This window comes from Mya arenaria, chromosome 3, assembly GCF_026914265.1.
Source record: "Mya arenaria isolate MELC-2E11 chromosome 3, ASM2691426v1".
Classification (NCBI taxonomy): domain Eukaryota; kingdom Metazoa; phylum Mollusca; class Bivalvia; order Myida; family Myidae; genus Mya; species Mya arenaria.
Window position 1 is genome coordinate 8,935,105 of NC_069124.1, and position 27,239 is coordinate 8,962,343.

At 35.5% G+C, this 27,239-nt stretch overlaps 1 protein-coding gene across 3 annotated transcripts; it reads left to right on the top strand.

The window, feature by feature from the left end:
- The first annotated feature begins 276 nt into the window (after positions 1–276).
- On the top strand, positions 277–25,741 carry LOC128226094 (uncharacterized). Of its 3 annotated transcripts, none has more exons than XM_052935985.1 (3): positions 277–1,365; positions 22,193–22,291; positions 23,389–25,741. In XM_052935985.1, exons 1-3 carry the CDS (start codon positions 1,144–1,146, stop codon positions 24,715–24,717), a joined length of 1,650 nt encoding a protein of 549 aa, XP_052791945.1. In that variant the 5' UTR covers positions 277–1,143; the 3' UTR covers positions 24,718–25,741. The 3 variants fall into 3 exon arrangements, with proteins under 3 accessions (XP_052791945.1, XP_052791944.1, XP_052791946.1); XM_052935984.1 differs by lacking the exon at positions 277–1,365 and adding an exon at positions 10,387–11,338; XM_052935986.1 differs by lacking the exon at positions 277–1,365 and adding an exon at positions 13,224–13,700.
- The last annotated feature ends 1,498 nt before the right edge of the window (positions 25,742–27,239 follow it).

Sequence of the window (27,239 nt, forward strand, 5' to 3'; positions counted from 1 at the left end):
TCATTTGTATCGTTATGCGATGAACATATCCGGAGATGTTGCGCGTTCATTGGACATCTTCGCAATTCCGGAAAAGCAGTTCATTTTAGGAGTGGAAGTTGAGGGGTAAATATTCTTCTTTTGATGGGTACGGGTTCTGATTTATAAGGCTAGGTGCTATGTTGAGACACAAGTTTTGTTGAGTGGCTATAAATCACATTATCTGTGTCGCTCTAAGTGAGTAATCAAATGGCCGACAGTGAGCGTCATTTGATTGAAGAATCATTTTTAAATTCAATACTGAAACCGTTTACACACTTGCCACGATTATCAATTCCATTCTGGATACTGTCGGTTTAAGTTTAATCTGATCATTTTCTTCAGTGAAATTCTACACTGGAATATTATCATTTGACTTTAATATTAGGAATATAATATAAGGAATACGATCGGTTTAATTTAAGAGCTGCTGACAATTTAGGCGAAAAGTTTCTTATTGATTAAGTAGCGAGAAAAAGTTTAAAATGTAAACAATACATATAACGCCTTCGTGATTGAAAGGTGAATGAGTAAGTAGAGGAAGGATAAATCCAAAAATGTGGAATATATTAATGGGATATTATAAAAATAATTGAAAGCAATCAAAATAATAACAGAAACCGTTTTAAAAGGACTTTAAAATTCGCGTTTGGCTTTGTTGACATCGGAATCGATTTCATTCCGGGTATAAATATTTATTCGGAAGCATGCCCGTGGAGATGACCTAAACAAATATAGGCTTTATAATTACTGAATTTCCGATCAATACATCTGAAGATTAATTCGGGAAATTTGGATCAAATGAAAGAGCCAACATTATGAATGTGGTATCCTTATTGAATCTGTGCTAGTGGGTGCTGTGTCAGATATGAAAGTTACCATTCAATGATTCGAACAACGTAACCGTGCTACAAAAGCAGTAATACTCGTTAGAATAAATCAGTAATGACATTTTAATGACATTTTCTAATAACTGCGGCACCTTAATGGTGTCAAGCGTCCTAAGAGACACAACAAATTAATGATCCACCAAATTGGTAATAGTGTCAAAAGTCCATCACAGCTCATTTCTCAAAGAAAAATCATTCCTTAATATATCAGTCTGGATCTACTAGAGTTCAAGAAATGAGAGACATGCAGATGCCAGTGTTTTTAACGGAACCTCCGCAAATTTCTTCCAATCCTAGTCCATCACCAAGAAAACAGAAGAAATCTCGAGTTGCTAAGGCAAACGGTTACCATGGGGATGACCTGGCGGTTGCTTTGGCATCATCACCGAAATTCAACAGATCACCCAGAAGAGAAAAGTGGGAGAAAAATGTAAAGCCACACGTTTCTTCGGGAGCGGTATGTAGATGTTCCAAGCAATATTTTATTTTTGTTTATTCTATAATCTTAGCGGTTCAATGAAAAGAAGTATGTGTTCATTTGACCATTCCAACAATCCAGAAAACACTGTCAAATAACGAATCTAATACATATGCGAAAGGAAAGAAATCATTATATTGGTTATGTTTTTATTGTTATTCATGTTACTGAACGTTGAGTACATGACGTTACGCACAAACGTTACGTTACGTTGCATTATAACAAACAGGCTTGTCATGGTGTTGAAGCTACCTTCAAGTTCATTTGTCTTCAAAGTAACCCAAGTTATTGATGAATTTCATCATTTAAAACCTCTATAGACTGACATGGCATATATAATACGTTTGAAATGGTTCAGTAAACTGAAGAATGGGGCAAATGTATGGGTTTTGAGGTTCGGTCGGCATCACCCGTGCCAAATGCAAAGTAAAATATATCCATCGTCTATTGATCGCTTGTATTGAGCTGGGAAAGGTGCATAGTGAATAGAATAATAATTATATAGAATGTTTCAGGCATTCATCTATTCAAATCTGACTTTAAACTGACTTTAATTGAAAACAAGAAATAGTTTGACGATGCGAGAACTTTGGACCTGAAAGCACACAAACACTCTTTTAAGTTTTTAGACAGATACATATTTGCTTGTGATGATATTTAATAAAATGTTTTATTATATATGAGTTTGATAGATGTATTAAGTATGTTTGTAAAAGGCTGATATTTTGAATGGTTCGAATCGTTTTATGTTTAAAACTGAGTCGTGTTATAGTTATGCGTGGTCGTGTTATAGTAATGCGTGGCCGTGTTATTGTAATGCATGGTCGTGTGATAGTAATGCGTGTTCATATTATAGTAATGCGTGGTCATATTATAGTTATGCGTGGTCATATTATAGTAATGCGTGGTCATATTATAGTAATGCGTGGTCATATTATAGTAATGCGTGGTCATATTATAGTAATGCGTGTTCATATTATAGTAATGCGTGGTCATATTATAGTAATGCGTGGTCGTGTTATAGTTATGCGTGGTCGTGTTTTAGTGATTCGTGTTGCTTTTGCAATGCATGGTCGTGTGAAAGTAATGCGTGGTCATATTATAGTAACGCGTGGTAGTGTTATAGTGATGCATTGTCGTGTTATAGTGATGCATGGTCGTGCTTTTGTAATGCATGATCGTGTGATAGTAATGTGTGGTCGTGTTATAGTAATGCGTGGTCGTATTGTAGTGATGCGTGGTTGTGTTATAGTTAGGAATGGTCGTAATATAGTGATGCTTGGTCGTGTATATTAATGCGTCGTCGTTTTTTAGTAATGCGTGGATGTCTAGAGGTCGTGATATAGTAATACGTGGTCATGCTACGGTCGTGTAATAGTAATGTGTAGTCGTGTTAAAGTAATGCTTTGTATTTTAAAGGCCGTGTTATACTAATGTATGGTCGTGTTACGGTTGTGTTTTTAATGTGAGTTCGTGTTATAGTAATGCGTGGTCGTGTAACGGTCGTGTTTTAGTAAAGCGTGGTCGTGTTCAAGTAATAAGTTGCCGTGATATAATAATGCGTAGTATCGTTATAGTAAAGCGTGGTCGTGTTACATTAATGCGAGAATGTGTAACGGTCGTGTTATCGTAATGTTATAGTAATTCGAGGTCTTGCAACGTTCATGCTATTGTAATGTGTCGTCGAGTGATAGTAAATGCGCGGTCATATAAAATTAATGCGAGGTTTTGTAACGGTCGTGTTATATTAATGCCTGGTCGTCTTATAGTAATGCCAGGTTTTGTAACGGTCGTGTTATAGTGAGGTCGTGTGATAGTAATGTGTGGTCGTGTTAAAGTTATGTGTGGTCATTTTATAGTCATGCGAGGTTTTGTAACGGTCGTGTTATAGTAATGCGTGGTCTTGGCATAGTAATGCGTGGACTTGTAACGGCTGTGTTATAGAAACGCGTGGTCGTGTTATAGAAATGATTGGTTGTGTGATATTAATGTGTGATCGTATTATAGAAATGCGTGTTCGTGTTAAAGTAATGCGAGGTCTTGTTACGGTCGTGTGATAGTAATACTTGATCGTGTTATAGAAATGTGTGGTCGTGTGCTAGAAATGCTTGGTCTTGTTATATAAATGATTGGTTGTGTAATAGTAATGTGTGATCGTGTTATGGAAATGCATGGTCGTGTTATAGCATTGCGTGGTCGTGTTACAGTAATGTGAGGTCTTATAACGGTTATGTTATACATATGATTTGTTGTGTGATAGTAATATGTAATCGTGTGATAAAAATGCTAGGTCGTGTTAAAGTTATGCGAAGTCTTGTTACGGTCGCGTTATAGTAATGTGTGGTCGTGTGCTAGAAATCCTCGGTTGTGTTATAGTAAGGGTGGTAGTAAGGGTGGTCGTGTGCTAGAAATGTGTGAAGGGTGGTCTTGTTATAGTAATGCGTGGTCCTGTTACGGTTGTGGTATTGTAATGCTTGGTCGTGATATAGTTTTGCACGGTCGTGATACGGTCGTGTTATAGCAATGCATTGCATTTATTGTGATGTCATATAGAAACTAGTACGTGCAACATTACGTAATTTATTCAGTAAAGGTGAATTATAAGATTTAATGTACCATGGCTGTGATGTTGTATTGAGCAAACAAGTACCCCACTTTCGAAATATGGGGTACAGACGCTCATCAATAAGATGTTAATTAATGCTTATATCGTAAAGTACATGAGTTACAGTATTAAAATGATTTCCAACCACTTTTGTTAATGTTTTTAATGGACCGATGTTGTTTAAGTAATACTGTCTGACGCCACGTAATTGGGAGATGTGACATGCATTTATACGGATAATTAAACTAATGCAGTTTTGCTTTAAACATATAAACTACATTTCTGTAGTACGATTAATATATATATACGGCGAAATCATCCATGAACAAAACAAAATTTCCAGTTTCAAATAATTAGTTATGATAACAAATAAACATTGTGACTTTCTTTTTCAACGCGTTATTGACGTCTGGTTTTAAAGTAACGATTTCCAATGTTTGCACAGTACTAACTTTTTGTTGCAAATGCCACATATTTGCTTGATTATAAAAACGATGATTGACAATTACTATACTTCATTATTGAACCGAGCTCACTGATATTGCGAAAATCACCTTCCGTTTTCTCTTCGTGTATAATCAATAGGTTAATGATGCACTCTTACTCCCAAATAAGATTTACCACAATTAATACAATTGTTGTAGTATACCAAAAAGGATGAATAAATTTCGAAAACAATGGTTCTTATGAAGGAAACCGAGTTCTATTTGAAAGAAAAGTGCAGAAAACACGGTATTTCTACCGTATGAGACAATAGTTTATCACAGTATATCATTTAGCACTCACCAATCGTTTAATACTTTTGCGTTTTCTGCTATTATAAACACACGGTTACCATTTCGTTGTCAGTGATTAATATTTTCCGAAAATGCATTATTTAGTAGCAAAAGGTTTATCACTCAAAATTTAAGTTTGTTATACGTGTGTATGTATTGATTTTGAATAAGAGTATCACTCTAATTTTACGACATTGCAGAAAACAAGGATTGGGATGGTGCAATTTCTAAAAGATTAAGACCAAGGACCACTATGTTTGCATTTTCTCTTTAAAATTCTCTACATTTTAAATTGCTATGTCACATGAGACAATATGCCGTGGTCAAGTTAAGACCAAGCTTGGTCAGTTTGGATACAACACATAGTAACCAAGGCGTCAAGGAATCGTGGACTTCCATTGATCATTGTTCGAAGGCATTAATCTCTTTGACCTCCAGACTATTAAAGAAAGGGATTGATAGTAACTCAATGACACCTTGTTTTATTACCGATACTGATATTTGCCAACAGGATTCAGATTTGTTTGTAATTTGATACGTTATGAAGCGATCGTTTGAACAGAGGTCTAGTGAATCTTTTACATATCGCTTATGGTAGCTATAGAATGAACGTGTTGGTATACGTTGCTATGTTATAACTTAATAAGGAATTGAATGCGTTCGTATAGATATTTATACGGCGCACACAGTATTGCGTCGTTCTTAAAAATTTCGTCGAGTTGAAATTTTGGCCAAGGATTGTATTCGTTAAAATAAACGCAAATCTAAGTATTTGACACGTGTAGAAGTAGAAAATAGCGTAGTCTTTCATTTGTTAAGAAATATTCTCATATATTTTCCATAATTTTTTTTTTTTTAGAAATTAACGCCAGTTACTTGTTGTTACATTAGTTTTGACCGTGGTGACCAATGTGAGGACCCCATTGAAGTCACGTGCTACCTCACCCTGACATTGTTTGGAAAGAAAGAAAACATACGCAAATTGAGTTGGCGAGGTTCCGTATTCGTCCTTGCTGTTTAGCATATTTTTGTCATTTGAATTCAATCACGTTTTTTATGAGGTAATTTCAATTCTGGTCTAGTTTATCAACAGTGAAGATTGTCGATGTATCATTGGTGGTATCCTATATTGCAATTATATAGCATGGTGAAATGACATGTAAGGTTGTGTGTGTGAGCGGTTTCAATAGTGTTTATCATATCATAGCTATGGTTAGGGCATGGCCAATGGCAAAGTAGTATTAGAGTTATAATGAAATATTTTTTTAATGTAATGTAATGTAATGATTGACTTAATGTGATGATATCAACATTCGCTATATCACTACATTATGTCACGGACAGGTTCGTGATTATGTTATCAACGATAAATTACTCGTGCTATATGCTTGGTAAATTCCCCTCCTTGTAAATGTACGGGAGGCTGTCTTGTGATTAACAATATAAATAGAAAGTGTTGTTTTTGTAACAAACCCGTGCTCGTTGTATGCTGTGATAAAATAAGCGACAATAAATATAATTAACGTAAGTGAAGCCATTTTGTGAACATAACTTTTTTGACGTGATTATCCTTATTTAGTCAAAAAGACAGAGAACCACCATTAGTCCCATCTGTAGCCCCTTAAACAGAATATACACCCTATCCTCGTCAGTCAATACCGGTTCACCATAGCGCATACTTCAAAATGTTTAACTTGACCGTTATGACGTGAGCTTGTGTAATCAAATAATCGTAAATATTTTATCTAAATAAAGTAAATAAAAGTGCGCTTGATTTTCTTAAATCTTGCTCAAACATGCTAAATCATACTACTTGAACATAGCTTCACTTGTTTAATTCCATAAAATGACTCTAACCGTCTACTTGTTCACTGTTTATTCCCTTACATAATCGCTACATTTCGGATGCAAACATAATCAACAGCACTCAAAATCTGATTGACGTTACAATAACAAATATTTGAACATACCGAATTTACTTCAATTCAAAAACAACGTAAGCAATTAATGAAATGTAGAGATTTCTCTAGAGTACTTGAAAATAAGAATTTGATTATATTTGTGTTACGGATTCTACTTAAATAAACTTTGGTAAATTATAATACTAGCACTGGTTCGCTGAAAACGAAGACAAACACACAAGGAATGCTAGCCGCTTTCAATTAATGACAATACTGGCTTGAGTTCAGTTAATGTTAAAGCTGCTCTCCCACAGACTTACAGTTTTAACAACTTTGTTTTGTCTTGGAATAAGCCAATGTTTGCATAAATATCTAAAACTCAGTAAAATTAGACTGCTGACAAAATATCTGATCGCAGTTTTCATAATTCCGTTCAAAAATTAATGTTGTGTGGCTAAAAGCCTTACTAACGCTTTAAGAAAAGTGCATAATTAACATTTTTTTAACATTAATATGAAAAAAAAACTGCGATCTTATTTTGTGTCAGCAGTCTAACATCAATGGTATCCATGCATTTTCGGGGGAAACATGGCTTCTTCATAGACAAAAGATAAAAAACCATGTCAAAACGTTCAATCTGTGAGAGTGCAGCTTTAACAGTCGCTCACGTTTACGAACAGTTGTGTTGTGCATCCTTGTTGTATCGCAGCTCATACACTGCAAGCGGGTAACCAAACCGCAAACGTCAGCCGCAAACACATAAGTTAGCATAAATGGACTAATGTGAATTTCAAATTAGTTCCTTTTTGGGTGAATTTGAGGGGCAAAATACTATTTTTGTCATATTCTAGAAACAACGAAAGGTAAACTACCACCTTTTGTCCACTCGTATCACATTTCTCCAACTCTAACACGAAAGGGGACTCGAATAGGCATTAAAAAGGTTGGCCTTCATACATTTGATATAACACGATGTTTTGTACAGTTAAAACCAATATTCATGATCATCATTCCGACACATAGCTTTTTACGTTTCTGTAAGGCTGAATTAGTTTATAATATGAACCCCATATTAAAGCTGCACCCTCACCGATTTACCATCTATACAACTTTTTTTTTATTTTTTGTCAGGGAATGAGCATTTTTTGCGTTAATATCTGCAAACCAGTGTTAAAGACTGCTGACAAAAGATCAAATTGTAGATTTTCATATTTAAGATTCAAAAGTAATATTTTATGGCTTAAAACCGTTTCTAACAATTTAAAAACAAATGCATAAAACATCATTTTTTGAACTTCAATATAAAAATCTGCGATCTAATTTTTGTCAGCAGTCTTAAATGACTGGTTTTACATGTATTTTCGAACGAATTGGGTCGTTCCACGACAAAAAATAAAAAAGTTCAATCTGTAAGACTGCAGAATAAAATGAAATTGCGTTGAACGGCTTTAATTTGCATGCCTTTTAACGTTGCTTGTTTTATGACCAATTTAATATTTGATGGTTGCAAGATAAAACAAATGAACATTTCACATACACAGTCAAAGAGAACAAATTGAAGCATATCCATTGACAATTCCCCTTAAACCAGTGGTTGTTGTCAATGAAAATAAATTGAAGCTTAAAGAGTGGTTGCGTTATGTACAACGATATATGCCTCTAAAACAGTACACAAGAGAAAAAGAGGAAACAAGAGTAAGAGGAGACCATATCTCCTCAAAGGTTTAAGAGTGTATGTTACATGTGTTCTATGACATATGTATACATTGACTTAAGAGGTTCTACGAAGGTAAATGACTTGATAGCTTTGTTGTTTGACAAGGGTCTTTTGTGTCACGTGCAATACTTCCACAGCTATAATGAAAACAACCATCTTTTCCCTCACTTGTCTTTAATGGTCCCATAACGTTATATCTTGAGCAACCAACGGTTACTTCCATAACTTATTACCCTTTAAGCCATGCTTGGAGAAGTCGAATGTCAACGCTACACGCTTTACCAATGTGATGCGCACAGAGCCTGAAATGTCTCCAATGACTGGGGGTAAACCTTCTTTTGTAAGGTTCCTGATGGCAAATTTGATGTTACACAACTACGTCTTAATTTTTCTATTTGGCTGTATACTTCATCCACTTGAGTATTTATTCCGCTCTTTTGAATCCCTGGGTTCAGGCCTCAATGCAGCTAATGGGCGGATAATCTCAGAAACCCTACAACTAGAAAATAACTTCCATAATATTTGCACAGCAGTGAAGGTTAACAGAAGCCTCTGTATAAAAACATGCATTGTATCAAGCAGCTCTTGAAATTTAACATTATATCGAACTTATAGTAAAAGTCACTTTCATACCTGTTATCAACATTGTTGCGTAATGATAATCTTCTGCAGGCTTTTATACAAATATTTGCACGAGTTAAGAAGATTCATTCATGAGTTATATGGTTTTTAAAAGATTTAGACGAAATTCCCTCAATGGCATTTATTTCTTAGTGGGGGTAGAAATACGTATCATTATAACCTTATGCTTTTAAGGAAAACTAGAGGGTGCAAATCTTGATCATACTAATAAGGATAATATCATACTATAAAACTGACACGTCCAATAAATTATAACAACCTGCATGGGTTTTGAAATTAAAAAGGAAAGTTAAGGTGTCGAAGCTTTTTCGTCGGATTTGATGGTGTCAAAAACCTGGAAATCCAAAGCGGGACTGGAAAATTGATATTTCAGATGAAAAAGTTGGCTGCATGTAAATTACCAAATTATCATTCCGTTGCCGGTCATATTTAATCGACGTATGGGGATAGAGATGAGACTGCGAGGATAGAAGTTGTCAAGTGAATAAACAAACAAGTCATCATAAAAACAGTTCGCCCCGAGTAGGGAGTATCATCAAAGAAGAGGAATCGATGGTGGCAGTCAGTTCCGAAGGAGGCGCAAGGGTTTAAAAGCTGACATTTAGCACTGTCCGACCCATGTAAACAACGCATTGGCACGCGATGTTACTGCGCTGGTAACGGAGGTTGATGTCTTTTTAATTAAAGAAGATTTCGTTGCGGTTAATCATTAAGTGTAAATTCAGGTCTTTCATAAAACAAATAACATGTAGAGAAATGAGCATCCTACCTATGGGTTAAGAACTACATTATACTTTACTGTAAAAGTTTATTTTATATCAAACTCTGTATCAAGTTTTGGATTTAGACAGGCAACGTCAACGCAGAAAAATAAAAAGGGAAAGAAAAAACTGTTCTTAAAGGAACATGTATGCCAGTTTGATACGTTATGAAGCGTTAATGGTCACACGTAGACTGTCTTGTTTCAGGGTCTCTATTAATTTGTTTCAGACTGATAATAACCAATCCATATTGGAAATAGATCACAGCGCAAAGATACCCGCCATATGTGCGTGGAGTTGGAATATCAGCTGCGAATATGCCATCATTTTTCTGTTTATTTGTAAGAATCGCAAATCAATATCCATCAGAGTTGGAGAACTTTGCAATTTACGATATCTGTATTCGTAAATTCTAAGTGACATTCATACGATCAACTTGAAGTGTATCTTCCATCTTTGCTTTGTCATTTGCTTTGTAATCCAAACTTAATAAGAGTCACGTGACGTATTGTAAATATCCCGATGCCAACAATATGGGCAACGGGACGATCATAAAAGCATTGTCTTAAAGGCGAACAAAGAAGGATGTCAGGTGGAGATGAATAACTTATGTGACTTTGTTTATACGGTTCCTACACAAATAAACTTAAGGATGTATGTGCCAGATAGTACATGGACACTGACTGAATTGTTGCGCTCAGTGCTACCACAAAAAGGCGTAGTACGTTTGAATTAACTGTTCAATAAACTCTTACTGTTAAAGACTATATGTACGGGATAAACTGAAAAGATAATGATAAAATAATAGACGTTTCCATTGATAATCAAGTAGTAAATAACAAATAAACAAAGCTTTTTAATCACTTAAGCTGATTTAGAAATAATGTTACGTCAAATCTTTGTGATTTATCCATACTGAAAAATGGATAAATAGTTTCCTTCCAAACTGACCCTGACTTCGACACGTGTTTGTTTTCATTTGTGGATATTCTGTCTGGATCAAAGGCATCGGCGCTGTATGACTATTTTCAAAATGGATGTTATATGACCAAGCTCAAAGTTGGTTTCAGGATTTTTATGAAATTCGTATAAGTAAATACTGAGAGTTGCTATTGATATGTTTAATCGTAAGCTCTCTGCACATGGTATGTTCGTTTAGAAGAAAAAAAACAGTGCGAAAATGGATTTCAAGTACAAGAACCTTTTCAAACTCCAAGGAAAAACATTCGGAGGAACATCATATTACAATGAGAAAGCCGAAAAGGACAAAGAAAAGAATACCAACAAGAAAAAAACGCCGAAAAGCTCGTGAATGCGAAACATCTAGAAAAGAAAAAGAAGAAAAAAAGAAAGGAAAAACAAGCACTCAAGAAAATGATGACGTCATTACAGACGTTGATGACGTCACACTTACAAATACAGTGGATGATGTTGAGATAAAAGACGAAAGTGTGGAAGATGAAGCGAATGCAGTGGAGGTCGATTCGGATCAATTAGAGACGGAAAGGAAAACGGAGAATTCCGCACTTACTGAAACCTCTACAAGAACGGTAGGATTTTATCCAAAATATTAATACGACTTCCAGAATGTAGATCTTTTCCCTGATGTGGAAGTGATTTGGTCATCCTGGGTTTAATTCAAAAAAGGGATATGTCAGTCATTTTGACCAATCTCCAATAAGTAGCAGGCGGTATTATTTTTTGGCCAGAGCGTATATTAATAAAGCGGTGTCTCATATTTAAAAATAGCCATAAGTTAGTTGTTTGGCAATAGGCTAAATATAGTATATATGTTAGTAACATAATTCAACATATATTTATTATGTATAAATCATAAGTTATTTTTTTAGGAAACAGACGAAAAGCATGCAATTACATTAGAAAAAAAAGAATCATGAAATAAAACCAATAATATGATCAAGTAATTAGTGTTGAATGATTTAAACTTTTTATACTTGACACATTTTTATTTGGCAAAAACACTTTAATAACATCACGAACTTCAATTAAATGTAATTATGGTGTATACCTTAAATACAAAAATCTTCCTAATCTAGCAATTATCTTCATAAACAGCAAAGTATATCAAGTGCATTGTTGCCTTATTTAAGTATTCATAAAACAAAGTGGCTTGAATATGTATCCATATCTTACGAACAATCGTTAAATCAATTTACGGGCAACGCCAGGCAATCTATTCCACGTCCTCCTAAAATATCTATCTATTGGACCCAGTCCAGTTAAGATTTCAGAAATCAATTTTCAACAGGTCGATGTAAAAACGCTCAATACAGCTTAATTATAATAAATTGACTTCGGGTGGCGTTCTAAATGACATTTAAATTTGTAATGTTAAACTTCTATGAGTAAGAGAGTTTATGTTTAAAGTGTATGTTTTGAATTGCACTACAGTGAACGACAAATTATTTACTGAAAATATCCCAACTATTTATATGATTGAATGTTCTTCTTTGGAAGACTTAAATAGAACACAACACCTCTCGAATACTCGAAATAGAATACATTACTCGCAATGGTAGCCTGGGAAATATATGAAGAAACCAGAATTTAAAGAAATCATCTTACAATCCCTTATACAAGTCTTCAAGTATAATTATAACCTCATTTCGGTTTGGGATACACCTATCTTGGGAGATACCCTTTCTCATAGACGTCATAAGTCGATGGAGTTTGATTTTTTAAATCAGATTTCCGTTTTTAGTGGTCAACATACTATTTTGTCCAATGAGAAGGCTGTTCGCTTCAAAATTGCTTGCCAATACATTTTTAAGTAAATCAGCAGTCAGCCATTATTGGATAAAATAAGGTGATTTGGGTGTTACAGTTAACAGTGTTGGTGGGTAGTTTGCACATTAGTATGTAGACCACTATACAGTTAAAGGTTGTTCGTACCTATTTTTGCTGAATAGATGTTTTAGCGACTGTTACGCATCAAACCAGTTATTTTTTTAAGTACATACTAACGACCTTGAACCATTACATTGAACTACATCTGTTAACCAAAGTCGAGATTTCATATTTTGAAAATGATTTTCGTTTTCATGATTATGTACGGAAGAAAATTGCTCTGGACGTTAATAGCCAGGGCAGTGTATAGTCATAAAAATTGACAGAACAAACGATAATTTAATATGTTATCAAAGTTTTTAGATTCACACGACTTTTATCAGTCACTTTTTTTATCAGTTTTGTGTACATTTAAAATTTGGCATTGCACCATCGATATGAAAATATTTCCGACTCAAACTCGATAAAAAGAAATGAAAATAATCTTTGTAAAGGCTTCAATTATACTGTCTTTATGGTGAAAAACGAATACAAATAATTCCTTTCAGAAAAAGACGATTTGTGCGCCAGTTAATTGTAGCCTTAATATAATATATCGGAAAATGTGTTCCTGTTTGACAGAAGAGAAAGCTTCGGTTGATAAAGGAGATTATACATTCTTTACTACCTTAAGAGGCTAGGTTAAGTTTGTGCTGGATAATGTCTTTGTCTAAAAATGTACTGTAATCGAACTGTTGTGTGAAAATTTGAATATTAATGATTTTGTGAAACTGACTCTATTGTTTTGCCTGAAAATGGATAGCTCTTTTAAAATTTAAAGGATGGAAATACACACTATTGAATACTGGAATGATAGTCGAATCATTATAATCCAATTATAAGGAGAGTTTGTGTTGTTTTTTCTTGGAATTATTTCTAAATAAACTGTGATTATCTACTGATGAAAGCATAGCTACATATTTGTTTACATACGAAGTAAAAGCATTTTGAGTGAGATGTATATGAACAGGGGAAGATCTCATTTGTAATAATGTCGTGTACAAATTGAAGTTGGTACTAAAGATGGATAGTAGTAGATCGTGCCGCACTGACACAAGTCTTGTTGTAAGTATCACTATCACGTCGCTATTTAAGACACTTTTAACACTTTTTTTCGTAACATCGAGACCACAAGTAACACTGATTCCACTTTTGATTTAAATATGATACAGAACAATGATAACAATGCTATACTTTCTACAACATTGAAAAGCAACAGTAATAATTTAGTTTTATAAGTCTGTCTGCGACTTCGTTCTATCGAACTGTTTGTTTGTTCTTTTTGATCCATTAAATACCTCTTTGTTCCGTACTATGAGGTTAGAGGCCACCCTACAGGCCCTTAATAACTGTTTTGTTTTTAGCTCTCGATTCTTATAAATTCATTAAGATATTCTGTTCAAAATGAGTTTGGAAAACGCTTATTTGAAGTCAAACCGATGGTCGTTAATGAGAAGGAAAATTAGATCCCTAGATTACAACTTACGTGAGGACTCATTTCTTCATTTTCGCCATGCCATTTGTTGTATGGACTGAAATTATTAATTATCTATAACGAGGTTTAATGCTATACATGGGATATGGAATATCATTTTGAAAACAAGACCAAAGAGGATTTCAAACATTTGCTAATATCCTTTAACTGTAAGAGGTACCTTACAATTATATTTCCGAGAACTAAGTTCCACTTTCTGTTCTCCCAGGGCGATGATGCTATATAAATGTACACTCGTACAAAAGAGTGATAATGCTATGTTAATATACACTCATACACCAGGGCGATGATCCTTTCTTAATATAAACTCGAACACCAGGGCGATGATGCTTTATCAATATATACTCGTACACCAGGGCGATGATGTTATGTCAATGTACACTCGAACACCAGGGCGATGATGCTTTATCAATATACACTCGTACACCAGGGCGATGATGCTATGTGTATGTACACTCGTACACCAGGGCGATGATGCTATGTTAATATACACTCGTACACCAGGGCGATGACGCTATGTCAATGTACACTCGTACACCAGGGCGATGATGCTATATCAATATACACTCGTACACCAGGGCGATGATGCGATATCAATGTACACTCGTACACCAGGGCAATGATGCTATGTTAATATACACTCGTACACCAGGGCGATGATGCTATGCTAATATACAATCGTACACCATGGCAATGATGCTATGTCAATATACACTCGAACACTAGGGCGATGATGCTATATCAATGTACACTCGTACACCAGGGCAATGATGCTATGTTAATATACACTCGTACACCAGGGCGATGATGCTATATCAATGTACACTCGTACACCAGGGCAATGATGCTATGTTAATATACACTCGTACACCAGGGCGATGATGCTATATCAATGTACACTCGTACACCAGGGCAATGATGCTATGTTAATATACACTCGTACACCAGGGCGATGATGCTATGTCAATATACACTCGTACACCAGGGCGATGATGCTATGTTAATATACACTCGTACACCAGGGCGATGATGCTATGTTAATATACACTCGTACACCAGGGCGATGATGCTATATCAATATACACTCGTACACCAGGGCGATGATGCGATATCAATGTACACTCGTACACCAGGGCAATGATGCTATGTTAATATACACTCGTACACCAGGGCGATGATGCTATGCTAATATACACTCGTACACCATGGCAATGATGCTATGTTAATATACACTCGTACACCAGGGCGATGATGCTATGCTAATATACACTCGTACACCAGGGCGATGATGCTATGTTAATATACACTCGTACACCAGGGCGATGATGCTATGCTAATATACACTCGTACACCAGGGCGATGATGCTATGTTAATATACACTCGTACACCAGGGCGATGATGCTATGCTAATATACACTCGTACACCAGGGCGATGATGCTATGTTAATATACACTCGTACACCAGGGCGATGATGCTATGCTAATATACACTCGTACACCAGGGCGATGATGCTATGCTAATATACACTCGTACACCAGGGCAATGATGCTATGTCAATATAGACTCGTAAACCAGGGCGATGATGCTATGTCAATGTACACTCGTACACCAGGGCAATGATGCTATGTCAATATACACTCGTACACCAGGGCAATGATGCTATGTCAATATACACTCGTAAACCAAGGCGATGATGCTATGTCAATGTACACTCGTACACCAGGGATTCTATACGTACAAAATTGTTGTGTGTATTCATGTCAAATCAAAAAAAGTTGTATAGAAACGAATTAGGGAGACTTGAATCACAGAGCGTGTTACTCTTCCTTTTATTATCTGTATTAGTCGAATTATTTGCAAAATGCATTAGTGTACCTTTAAATCATTTAAAATATGACCGTCCATACAGTAGTTTTTATTCAAAGAATAAAAATGCCACATAACTATTATCTTTAATTTTCGATCTACGTGGAATGATTGTATTATAAAACCTTGGATCTATTTCATATTCTTTGAGGTTCTGTTTACTTATGGTATTCCTAATAATAACAGATCGACTATTTCGATTGGCGTGGTTTAAATCCACCTTTGCCTTAAAATTAAGTCTTGGAGACTGTATACACAGTAGCAAATAACAAAGTGTTCGTATGTTACCTAGTACAATGCAATTATTACGATAACATCGGTATTGTGATAAGGGTAATGTATTCTGTTTTAAAAAGCCTTTTATTGGTAGTATACCGACCTGCCTTAAGAGTAAAATGCAATTAAGATTATTTTGAAAAATATGCATACAAAGTTATGGTAAGGTGGCGTCTTTATTATATCTATAAAGCGTGCATGCTTCGGTAATGAAAACAGAATATGTCTAAATCAGTTTGGTTTTTTTCATGTTTTGGCTCGTTGAAACCCTAACAAAGTACCACAATATAATTTAAGACCCCAATAATGAAATAATAAAATAAGATAGATTGCACTTAAGAATAAGATCAGCTCTTTCACTTTATAATTGATACGATAATATTTACGATATCTAATCATTTAAGTGATTTCAATACAAGGCCTGACTCATTTTACATGTTTCCAATTTCGGGAGTACCGTTCCATATAATCTGACGCTATGTATCGTTCGTAATTTAATAAGCTAGTATGTAAATGTATCTCATTATGTATCTGTCTATACTTGTATACATGGATCGGACGGTTTCATGGGCATATATGGTCAGTTTATGACCGTAAATCGTCGTGTACGGACATCCCAGTTTCTTTGAAGATTTTGAAATTAGTATTTCGAAGTATAGTTTGTTCGTATGGCGTGGGAAAAAGTTATAAATCCTGGTATTCAACATTTTATTGAAAATTTCGACATCATGAGATTCTATAATAAATTTAATCTAAGTAAAAGTACTAAATTTAACCATTATTTAAAATCTTAAAACATCTGTCCTAAGGAACCCAAAATCACGTTTTATATTTTAATTAAATTAGCGCTTGAGTAATTACCCCTTGAACTAATTACGAGTATTTACTTCTCGCTTGTAAGTTATGTCCTTGAACTTATGTTTATTTTGAGTAAGCCTTTGAGAGAATCCGAGTAAGAGCAAGCCACAAATTTTACAACGAAAAAAGCTATTAATAATTACTTTTGTTATAAGAAACACACCGCAGAGTTAAGAATTAAAAAGCTATTATTAATTACTTTAATATAAGAAATATACCGCGAAGTTAACAATGAAAAAAGTTATTATTAATTACTTTTAATATAAGAAAATGAAAAAGCTATTATCAATTACTTATCATATATTACGAAGCGCAAATTGTAATCGTCTCAACTTAACAGAGAGCCATAATCTACAGACCATGTTTAGTTTAAATAGAACTTTTCTTTCCATTAGCCTTTTACATGGTGATGGTCTAGCGGGTGTTTATAAACACCTCTGCTTTTCATTAACCGCCGAATATGCTCTAATTTTGCACAATGCTACAGCTGATTGCACCACTACTTGATTTTATAGTGGGAATTTGAAGAAAAACCACAATAAACAAGGTTTAACCTCTGCTTACCATACCTTTAATCGCTTTTGTGAAACATTTGGACTATCTAGGTTAATCCTTTAAAGCAATTGCTTTATTTTCGTATTTCTAAATTTAATGCAAATACCTTCTTTGGTTAAGTACTTAGCTGCACCTTGGATGTAAAACAACTAATGAAGACATTTGAATGCGTTTGTAATATTTTGAGGTTTTTATTTACATTTTGTAGATTGTAAGATGAAATATTTGTAATGAAACATGATCCGTGTAAATACATTGCTTAACGTTTCATCGATAGATGGGCTGATTTATTATATTTAATATTCAACTACTCGTAATGTAGACCAAATGATTGTTAATTTAATATCTCATCCTCGTTGACACGATAGGGAAATAATTAATTAATGCTTTTTCAAACCTGACAACGGTTCATTGCCCAATATAATTTAATATGACATGGAATTATATAAAAGCAGTTTTCATAATTCAGAATCTAAGCGCAATGTAATGTCATTTTTATTAGTCTGCCACGGGTCTATTTTATCGAAGATTTTAAAAAAAAATGACCTACATTGTGCATCGTTAACTAATTGGCGACTCTCAGAACGTCTTACTTTTGTATACTTATGGTGATCAAACTATGTGTACATGTTGTTACATTTATACGCGTCCATACCATAACGTAACTTAGTGTCTAATTTTCCCGGAAAGTACCTTCATAAAATATATACGGCCAATTATTTTATAAGTTGTCCATAGGTTATCTTAAAGCTAGTTTGCCATATAAAAATGGTCTGATTAATCTATAATGCACAGTTGATTCATATTGACAAATCAGTCAACTGTTTGGCTAACTTTCATAAAAAGGTAACCAGTTTTCTACAATTGGCTGCTGTGACGCCTTTTTTCTAATAATATTTACATGATTAAACTGTTAAGCAATAAGTTTCCTCATAGAAAAAAGTCTAACCTTTTATCAGATTTCTCTCCAGATTATTATTATATTGGCAAAATATTTCTCATTGAGACGCAAGCACTAACACTGAAAGGGTCTTTAACGTTGGCAACTATCTCTTTTAAACTTGTTTCATCAAGTTATTATAAAGTAGGCATACTTGTGTTAATCCAAGCCTGATCACGTCTAAGTTTCAAATGCGTTACTAACCCATTACGACAAAATAGAGCATTCTCTGTCCCATTTCTAAATACTTTCTAACAATTCAGATCTTATACTGATGCTTTATCATGGTAACAAGCTTTTTCCACATTTTATACGGTATAAGTTTTTGCGATGAAAGACTGTCTAATCGTGAACGAGTCCGTTTAAGGCTAATATTGATTGTCAGGTACAATGATGTCGATTCAAAGGAGTTGAAACTTTAACTGGGAGAGCATTCACAGACGCAGAGGGAGCGAACAAGGACATTAAAGTCAGGCAGCGAAAAGATGTTTCCTTCGATTTTCTAAGAATGCCTGTAGCCGGAATATTGAAATGAATCAAAGGAAAAAATGCTTTGCATTCCGGGGAGTATGTTTGAACAGTCATGTTTTCAATATAATAAGATGGGGACAAATCGTTCATATAAAGTAGCGGATGATTTATTTATGTTTGTATTTTCTCCTAATGTCAGCTAAAAAGCATGACCGACTAAAACTAATTAGTCACACTGTGTCTGTTGCCTCTTATCCTTCATATCCAGAGAACGCCAAACGACATTGGTAGAACTCGTGTGCGTTTGATCTGAATTTCAAATATTTGTTCTCCTTTTAAGTTTATGTGTTTTAAATTGGCACAAGATCGCTTCATCATGTATGTTCTTTGTCCATTTAAATAGAAGATGGATGCGTTTTTCGTACTTTTTGGGAAAATGCCCAATTCTAAGAGGTCCGTTTGTTTAGAATTTGAAAACTATTCACGTATGGGTTTATTTTGAATAAGCACAATTTCTGTTTACCAAAGTGACAAAAACTTCCTTCACAAATGTCTTAGCTTATTTACAAAGGTTTAATGGGCAAGTTTCTCGGTGGTTTGATGTAAGATGTATACTTTCTTCATTTCTCAAGTCCTTTTGTATTAGAATATCCCGTTATTCGCAGATAAGATGTAATTACACAAAATTATCGACCATCCCCTCCATAAGATGTCCGAATGTTTGCTCCTTGTTCGGTTTGTTAAGGAGAAATTTACTACCACTTGAAAGTAGTCAGGGATCTTCGCAAGTTATTGAGAGAATCATACCGGGGAAGATTTATTCAAACCTTGGCCTAGTTTACATCGTTTGTTTTCAAATGGTTTAATTGTGTTCACGTGTTGGTGTTTTAAATGAATTATGAGAGTCAAAGGTAGGTCGCTATCCTTTGTTGAAGGGGGGTAAATCGGTCAATATCGCAATAAACCTAAAATTGAACAACGCCCGAGTATCATTAATTTTGTGGTACACTTGCTACGTTTTGGTGTAAATTTTGCTGAGTACAAGTTTTCCATTGCATTCTTGTTCTAATACTGAATGTGTATGTTTGTGATGAGTAATTTCTATTAAAACGTTTATTATTAAAATGATTGCAGTCTACTTAAGACAGTTGCATCAAAGTCAGTGAAGTATGGGCTCCATTTCAAAAAGATATCTTAGTAGTAAATTCAATTCAATTCAATTCAATTCAATTTAACCTTTCATACGGGTAGCTTTCGGCCAGGTCAGTGGGGGCACATAAGGCTTTATAGTGTTTCACCTCAGTGATCTATCTCAATGGGATAGTGGCATGTGCCTACCTCAATGGAATTCAAACATGGGATCTTTCTCAATGGGATGGAGATATGGAATTTATCTCAATGGGATGGAGATATGGGATCTATCACAATTGGTTGGAGACATGCGATATATCTCAATGGTATGGAGATAAATGGGATGGAGACATGCACGTTGTATATTCCAATAGGACTGAGACATGGCATCTATCTCAATGGGAAGGATATTTGGGATCTATCTCAATGGGATGGAGATCTGTGATCTTTCTCAATGGGATGGATATAAATTGGATGGAGATATCGGATCTATCTCAATGGATTGGAGGCATGGGCTATATCTCAATTGCATTGATATGAGTTGGATGGAGACATGTGATCTATATCAATGGGATGAATACATGGGATCTATCTCAATTAGAAAGATCTATGGGGTCTCTTTCAATGGGATGGAAGTATGGGATCTATCTCAATAGGATGGAGACATTGGATCTATCTCAACGGTATGGAGACATGGGATTTATCTCAATGGGATGGAGATATGGCACCTATCTCAATGGGGTTGATTTATAGGATATATCTCAATGGGATGGCGATATGAGATCTATCTCAATTTGATGGAGATATCGGATCTATCTCAATGGGATGGAGACATAGGATATATCTCAATTGTGCGAAGATGAATTGGACGGATACATGGGATCTATCTCAATGGGCTGACTATATGGGATCTATCTCAATGAGATAGAACTATGGTATATATTTCAATGGGATGGAGATATGGGATCTATCTCAATACGTTGGAGACATGGGATCTAGCTCAATGGGATGGAGATATGGGATCTATCTCAATGGGATGGAGATATCGGATCTATCTAAATGGGATGGAGATAAATGGGATGAAGATATGGGATCTAGCTCAATGTGATGGAGATATGGGATCTATCTCAATGGGATGGAGATATGGGTCCATCTCAATGGGATGGAGATAAATGGGATGGGGATTCTATCTCAATGCGATGGATATATTGGATGTATCTCAATGGAATGGAGATATTGGATCTGTCTCAATGGGATGGAGATATGGGATCTATCACAATGGGATCACCTTAATGAGATTTATCTTAACCGAACTTCACGACCTTGTTTAGACATATTCTGATAAATATGTATATCGTATAATCTCCCTAAGCCTATGTTTAAACTTATCACAAAATGTCATACTGTTTTCAATCTAAGACATTGGGTCTAAATAAACATTTGCGAAACATTAAGATTATAAAATGTTTGATAAATTAAACAGGAACACATGCATTATTTTCATTATGTTCATTGTTTACTCTCCTGCTGTAAACGTGGCAAATGTTTCTGTTGTGAAGAAACACCGTACACGGGTGTCCTTTTGCAAATAAAAACTAATTGTCCAACACAGAGTGTACACACATTTTTTTTTCATATGATTAAGTTACACCATGAACACTGTTACCAACCCTTGTTAATTTGTTTAACAGTATAAGTTATCCAAGGGGCATAACTCCTTTAAAATAAGCCAAAGTTATTTATTGTACTAATATTCGTATTAAAAACATATCATCTTTAATATTTATTTCCATGTGAGCAGTCTTAAGCAGATTTCTAGTTATGGTCAATGATCTACTTGAAGTTTTATGAAAGGAGCACCCGCCTTTGGTGACACCACGAGTTTGACAATGCCTATTGTTTCTGCAAAAATATAAAAAAAAGACGATCAACTTCAAAGTGCATGTATGCTTTCTATTTTCAGAGCGTTGATGACTTGGTCCAACCACCCGCCACGCTAGCAGAGGTCAAGAGCGGCTTGCAGAGGGCGTACCTGGAGGGAATAGATTTCATCAGGTTAAAGGTACTGTGTACACTGCTCTAATGTCTTGAGATTTGTAAGTTAAATGCACTGTGTCTTTAGTGCTTGAGCCTCATTTTGTTAAGACTGTCTTGCAACTACCTAGTGAGATGTGTCATGTTTGCATTTAATTGCACAGCATGCTTAGCTTACGTATCTGTGCTTACAATTAAGGAGTTTTAAAGAAAGATAGCTAAATGATGAAATTACATCACCACAACTTAATCACAAATGCGTTCAGCTAGACTGTCTGAGACTCAACGCGAGCATTGTGAGCAAAGGCGAGTCAACGAAGCTTTGTCATTTTTCTGGAATGAATCAGATCATGTAAAATGTGCATTGTCTTTGATTATTAACAACTTTCCCAGGTTAACAGTTGGTTTTGTTTTAAAATTCCACTGAGATGTGTCTACAGTTTCTCAATAAAACGAGAGTACCAGCTAAAACTCCTGTCTCTTTATTTGTCAAATACAACAGATAAAATGGTAGTGCCATTGATTGCTGAAGGTCCTGCTTCTGTGTTTTTATAGAGTTCATTAAGTCAAAGGTTCTGTGCCAATTGTTATTGGATTGATTCAACGACATTAAAGTAGTGGAAATGATCATTTGATTTTTCAACCGTATACTTACAGCTTGTATCATATAATTATGTACAATGTAATGTCCATGAATTCATAGAAGGCTATCAGGATTAGGATTTACATGCATTTTTTATACTTTGAATAATGCACTAGTCAATTGTAACCACAGCCCCCAAGTCCGGGGAATAGCGAGGACTTTGACTTTCGGTCCAGCCCAGGTGAAATCCCCCACTTGTGGGGACAAGCTTCTGGTAAATCCCCGCCAAATGCCCTCGTACCCCGGGGACATCCTAGGTAAGGTCCATTCCCCGCTATTTTGGCACGAAAACAAAATGACCGCATCCACTCGGCACCGCCGGGCCACCTAGAAGGTAAACACACTGTCCATTTCCGCCGCTATCCCTGGTATACCCCCCCGGGGGGGGGGGGGCGGGGCGTGGTTACAATTGACTGGTGCATAACCGTTACAAATGTAGTTCCTGTGAACAACCTTCATCCTATATACAATCTTTTTTAAAGGTCAAAGAGAGCGAAGAGGAGTTGACCCAGTTAAAGCTCAGCTTCTACCAGTGTGCATCGGACGAAGAGGATGAATTCGAGAAATACTTGGTCAAGTGTAATGAACAATTCCTTCAAGCCAACAACGAGCTAAGGCGCAAAAATGTCACGCTTAAGGTCCTAGACAGTGAGCTCGAAATAGTCACCCTTTTGAATACTCTCCGGGAAAAATGTGAGGTCGATAAAGGGGAGATAGGGTTCATATCCGAATTCTGGGAAAATATTAAGGCTACAATGGAGAGTATGACGATTTTGTTGAATAAGTTCAAGACCAGTGTAGTGGAACGGTTGCGTGGCAACTGTATTAGTTACTATAACAACACTGAAATTCATTTGGATGTATCGGCTAGATATACGGAAGAGATCACCAAATATTTGACCGACCTTGAACGAACTTTGAATGACACTCAGATCCTGATTAAGAGCTACTCAAGCGGAGTTCATCAGGATATGTTTTCACATACCAAGTTCACAGAAGGAATCCTTGTTTCCTGTGATCTCAAGGCTTTTCCGATACTTCGGCTGTTCCCGGATCTTACGGAAAAGATCGAATCAATGTTGAGCATAGCGCTGATGTGGTTAGATAGAGATGAGAAGTACATGTACGAAATCAATGACTACATCCGAGAAACGAGGTCAATGGCCAAGAAAAGGGTTGACGAAATGAAAATACAGAAAGAAAAGCTGAAGAAATTTGAGAAAGCTGTGAAATCTGCCAATATTTTACTACACAATAACAAAGAGAAGCTGCAGCGAATTGAAACAGATCTGAATCAATTAGAACAAACTTTCGGTGTGTACAAACAACAGATGCAAATGAAGTATGGTGAGAAATCGCAGAAAGAAAGTATGGTGGATTTTCTCAAGATCACACTTTCACAGACCAAGAAGAACTATAACTTACAATTGAAGAGACAAAGACTTCTGAAACAGGTCGAAGAGCTCGAAGGATTTTTGGATCATCTTGAACAGGATCTGAGTGGTGTTCAGTACAAAATACAAGCGAAAGCTCAACAAAAGGACATGCTTAGCATAAAGCTGGAAACTAGTGAAAAATCCTACGGTGCTTTGAAAACTAACCTTGACAACTTCTCAGATAACCTTGAAAGACTTGAACAAGAGGTAAATGGCTTATCAGGACAGTTACTACAGCTAGAAATTATTCAAACATGTAAGTCTTCCCCGGAAAATATTGACGGTGTTTTTGATAGACCCCAGTCAGTAAAACTTGCTCCGTCCTTGAAAGAGAAAATAAAACGAAAGCGTAAAATCATGCCCCCGGTACACTGACCGGAACTGACGTGACCTTGGATGTGACAAAATGTTGACCTTCGCATTGACAGCTACATGACCTTGACTTTGTACTAAACATTCCGAGATGTGCTAAAATTTATAGTGTTGTGACAGGGTCGCCAATATGATGTAGAAATTCTAGCTTCAGTAATGCTTGTCTAGTGGATTGACTTTTGAAATAACATGAGGAGGAACTTCGATGAGATCATTTCAACTTTGTATGAAGAGAATGCTTGGTGCTGCAACTGATGGATAGTTCTTCAAAGAACTTGGGAATACTTTGAACACAGTTCTGCACATAAGAATAAAGTGCACTTGATGCATTTGTTGTTTCTGATTACATAGTTTCTGTTTCTTCCACACGTTTGTCTTTACGTTCAAATGTGCACTTTTCATTACAACTAAAATCGATTACAATGACATTATTAAATCGAACTTTGCTCTCTTCTTACAAGAACGTCGTAGACACAAGTGTTTAACAGTTATGACGTTTCTGATTCATAATCATATTTTTGTTCCTAATTTTCCAATTCCACAAATAGTCGGCAACTCATAATTCATTGTCAATAATCTAAAGGTGCCAAAAGCACGGACGTAACAATATGCCACTTAAAATATTAATTGGTCTGTTTATATTGCTTTCCTATGCACATATTACGCAAATAAGGTGGCGAAAACTCTCTGTAGTGTCCATTTTCTCTCCATATCTAATTCTCATTTCAAACAATATGCAAAATAAGCATTTTTTGAAAGATCGGTCCATGGGTTAAACCCAGATGATAACAAACCACTATTCCTATTAGTGTATCACATTAACCCCACTTGCGCTTAGTTCACATCGGTTCTATATAGATATAAGAGTACTGGTCATTTCCTATATTTTATGATACATTTGCAGAACTTGCATTTACCGACAACTTCTGATTCTTTGTCATATTTGTATGTTAAGATGTTATGTGTTGTGTTGCGTTCTTGCATGTTTGTACTGGTCAAAGAACAGAATATACGCAAATGAACAATACTTGTTGTATTCATTTTTTTTACTTCATGGCTGAGTTGATGATGCGACTGACTGCAAAGAAAATGTCTTTGTTGTTTATTTATTCACAAATTGCAACTACTGTGTCTAATAGTAGAGCCAAAGACGGTTCTGATCCAGTCATTAATAAGACGAATTTAACTCGTGAACCAATATTCCTTTTATCTTCTTATAAAAATATCACTTCAATGTATCATCGCATTGTAAATAATCTGCATTGAAAGTAGAAACAGGGCTCTGACAAACGTTTTTACTCTGTCCCATGATTTACTAGATCCATTTATAAATAAAGAATTGCTATGGGGTTCAATGTTTATATCCCCACAGGATTGATCGATAAGCAGCGTTTAGCGTATACTTACCTTCCAGTGATTTCTGATCGTGGATATTTTTTACGAAAGTTGTTAAGAATGGAGCTTATTAAAAACTATTTTCATTGATAATTGTCATCAGCTCTACGAACCAGATATCATTCATCAAGATTACTCTATGAAATTTGGCCGAGATATTCGAGATTTTTGAGTAGTGCATCATAAAGCAGGAACAGTCGCCTTTTGTGCAATTTTAGAAACCCTCTTATAGAGGTGTCAAACTCAAATCTCAAATCCAAAAACATGCCGAATACTCAAGTGTAAATGAGAAAAATATTGCGAGTTTGGCACAAGATCAATTTATCTTTTCATATTTGATATCATTCGTTTGGATCTTTAAACCCTATGCCGTAATGTTCGGATTAATAAAGAGCTATCAATCTAGTATCGATAATATGCGATAGTTTGACAATTTACCTTTCACGGGGGTTTAATTTTAGAAATGTGGGATTTGTTATGGAGATCGTATTTGGAAACAGAGGCATTCGCCTTATCACAGGAATGACGTCGACCAGAATAATCGCCTCCAAATGAAAAGAAAATTGGAAGGAAGGTTATCTTAAAAGAAACGAAATGCGTCTATAATAGTGTTCGTTTGGTCTCTCAGCTGTGGTTGTGTATATTTGTTCTAAAGGTTATAAGCATCAAGTTTCACTGAACATTAATACATATCTGTCCTTTATGTGTGCAGAAGTAATGGCTAATTAAGACCCCACAGTTAAGTCGTTTATTCGTGTGCGCACGTCATCAGCACATTTTTCTTCCAAGTTGTTGGTTTCCGTAATAGTTAGAACATATTGTGTACAATCTTAATGATTAAGAAGGGCTGATTCACCAAGTTCTTATTAGTCATAAAGATATCAAACATTTATGTTCAAACTAACTTATAATATAACGCATTTTCAGCCGGTGGGCAACCAAATAATGACGTCGTGTCTGTAAATTAATATGTCATACTGCAAGCGTGGTCCTTATATGAGTTCATTGACACACAAATGTCACTAACTCACAGGTATCAGATACATTCGGAACACCTTGGCCATTTTCCATCGAAAACAACCTCGGATGTATGCCAGTACATCATAAGAAGTAGTTCGTAAGTTCAGAAT

Excerpts from the sequence above, each read along its gene's own strand:
- LOC128226094 (XM_052935984.1), top strand. The coding sequence starts at position 10,931 with ATGGTATGTTCGTTTAGAAGAAAAAAAACAGTGCGAAAATGGATTTCA. Across the intron at positions 11,339-22,192 it reads CTGAAACCTCTACAAGAACG|AGCGTTGATGACTTGGTCCA; the intron begins GTAGGATTTTAT and ends TTCTATTTTCAG. Across the intron at positions 22,292-23,388 it reads TAGATTTCATCAGGTTAAAG|GTCAAAGAGAGCGAAGAGGA; the intron begins GTACTGTGTACA and ends TCTTTTTTAAAG.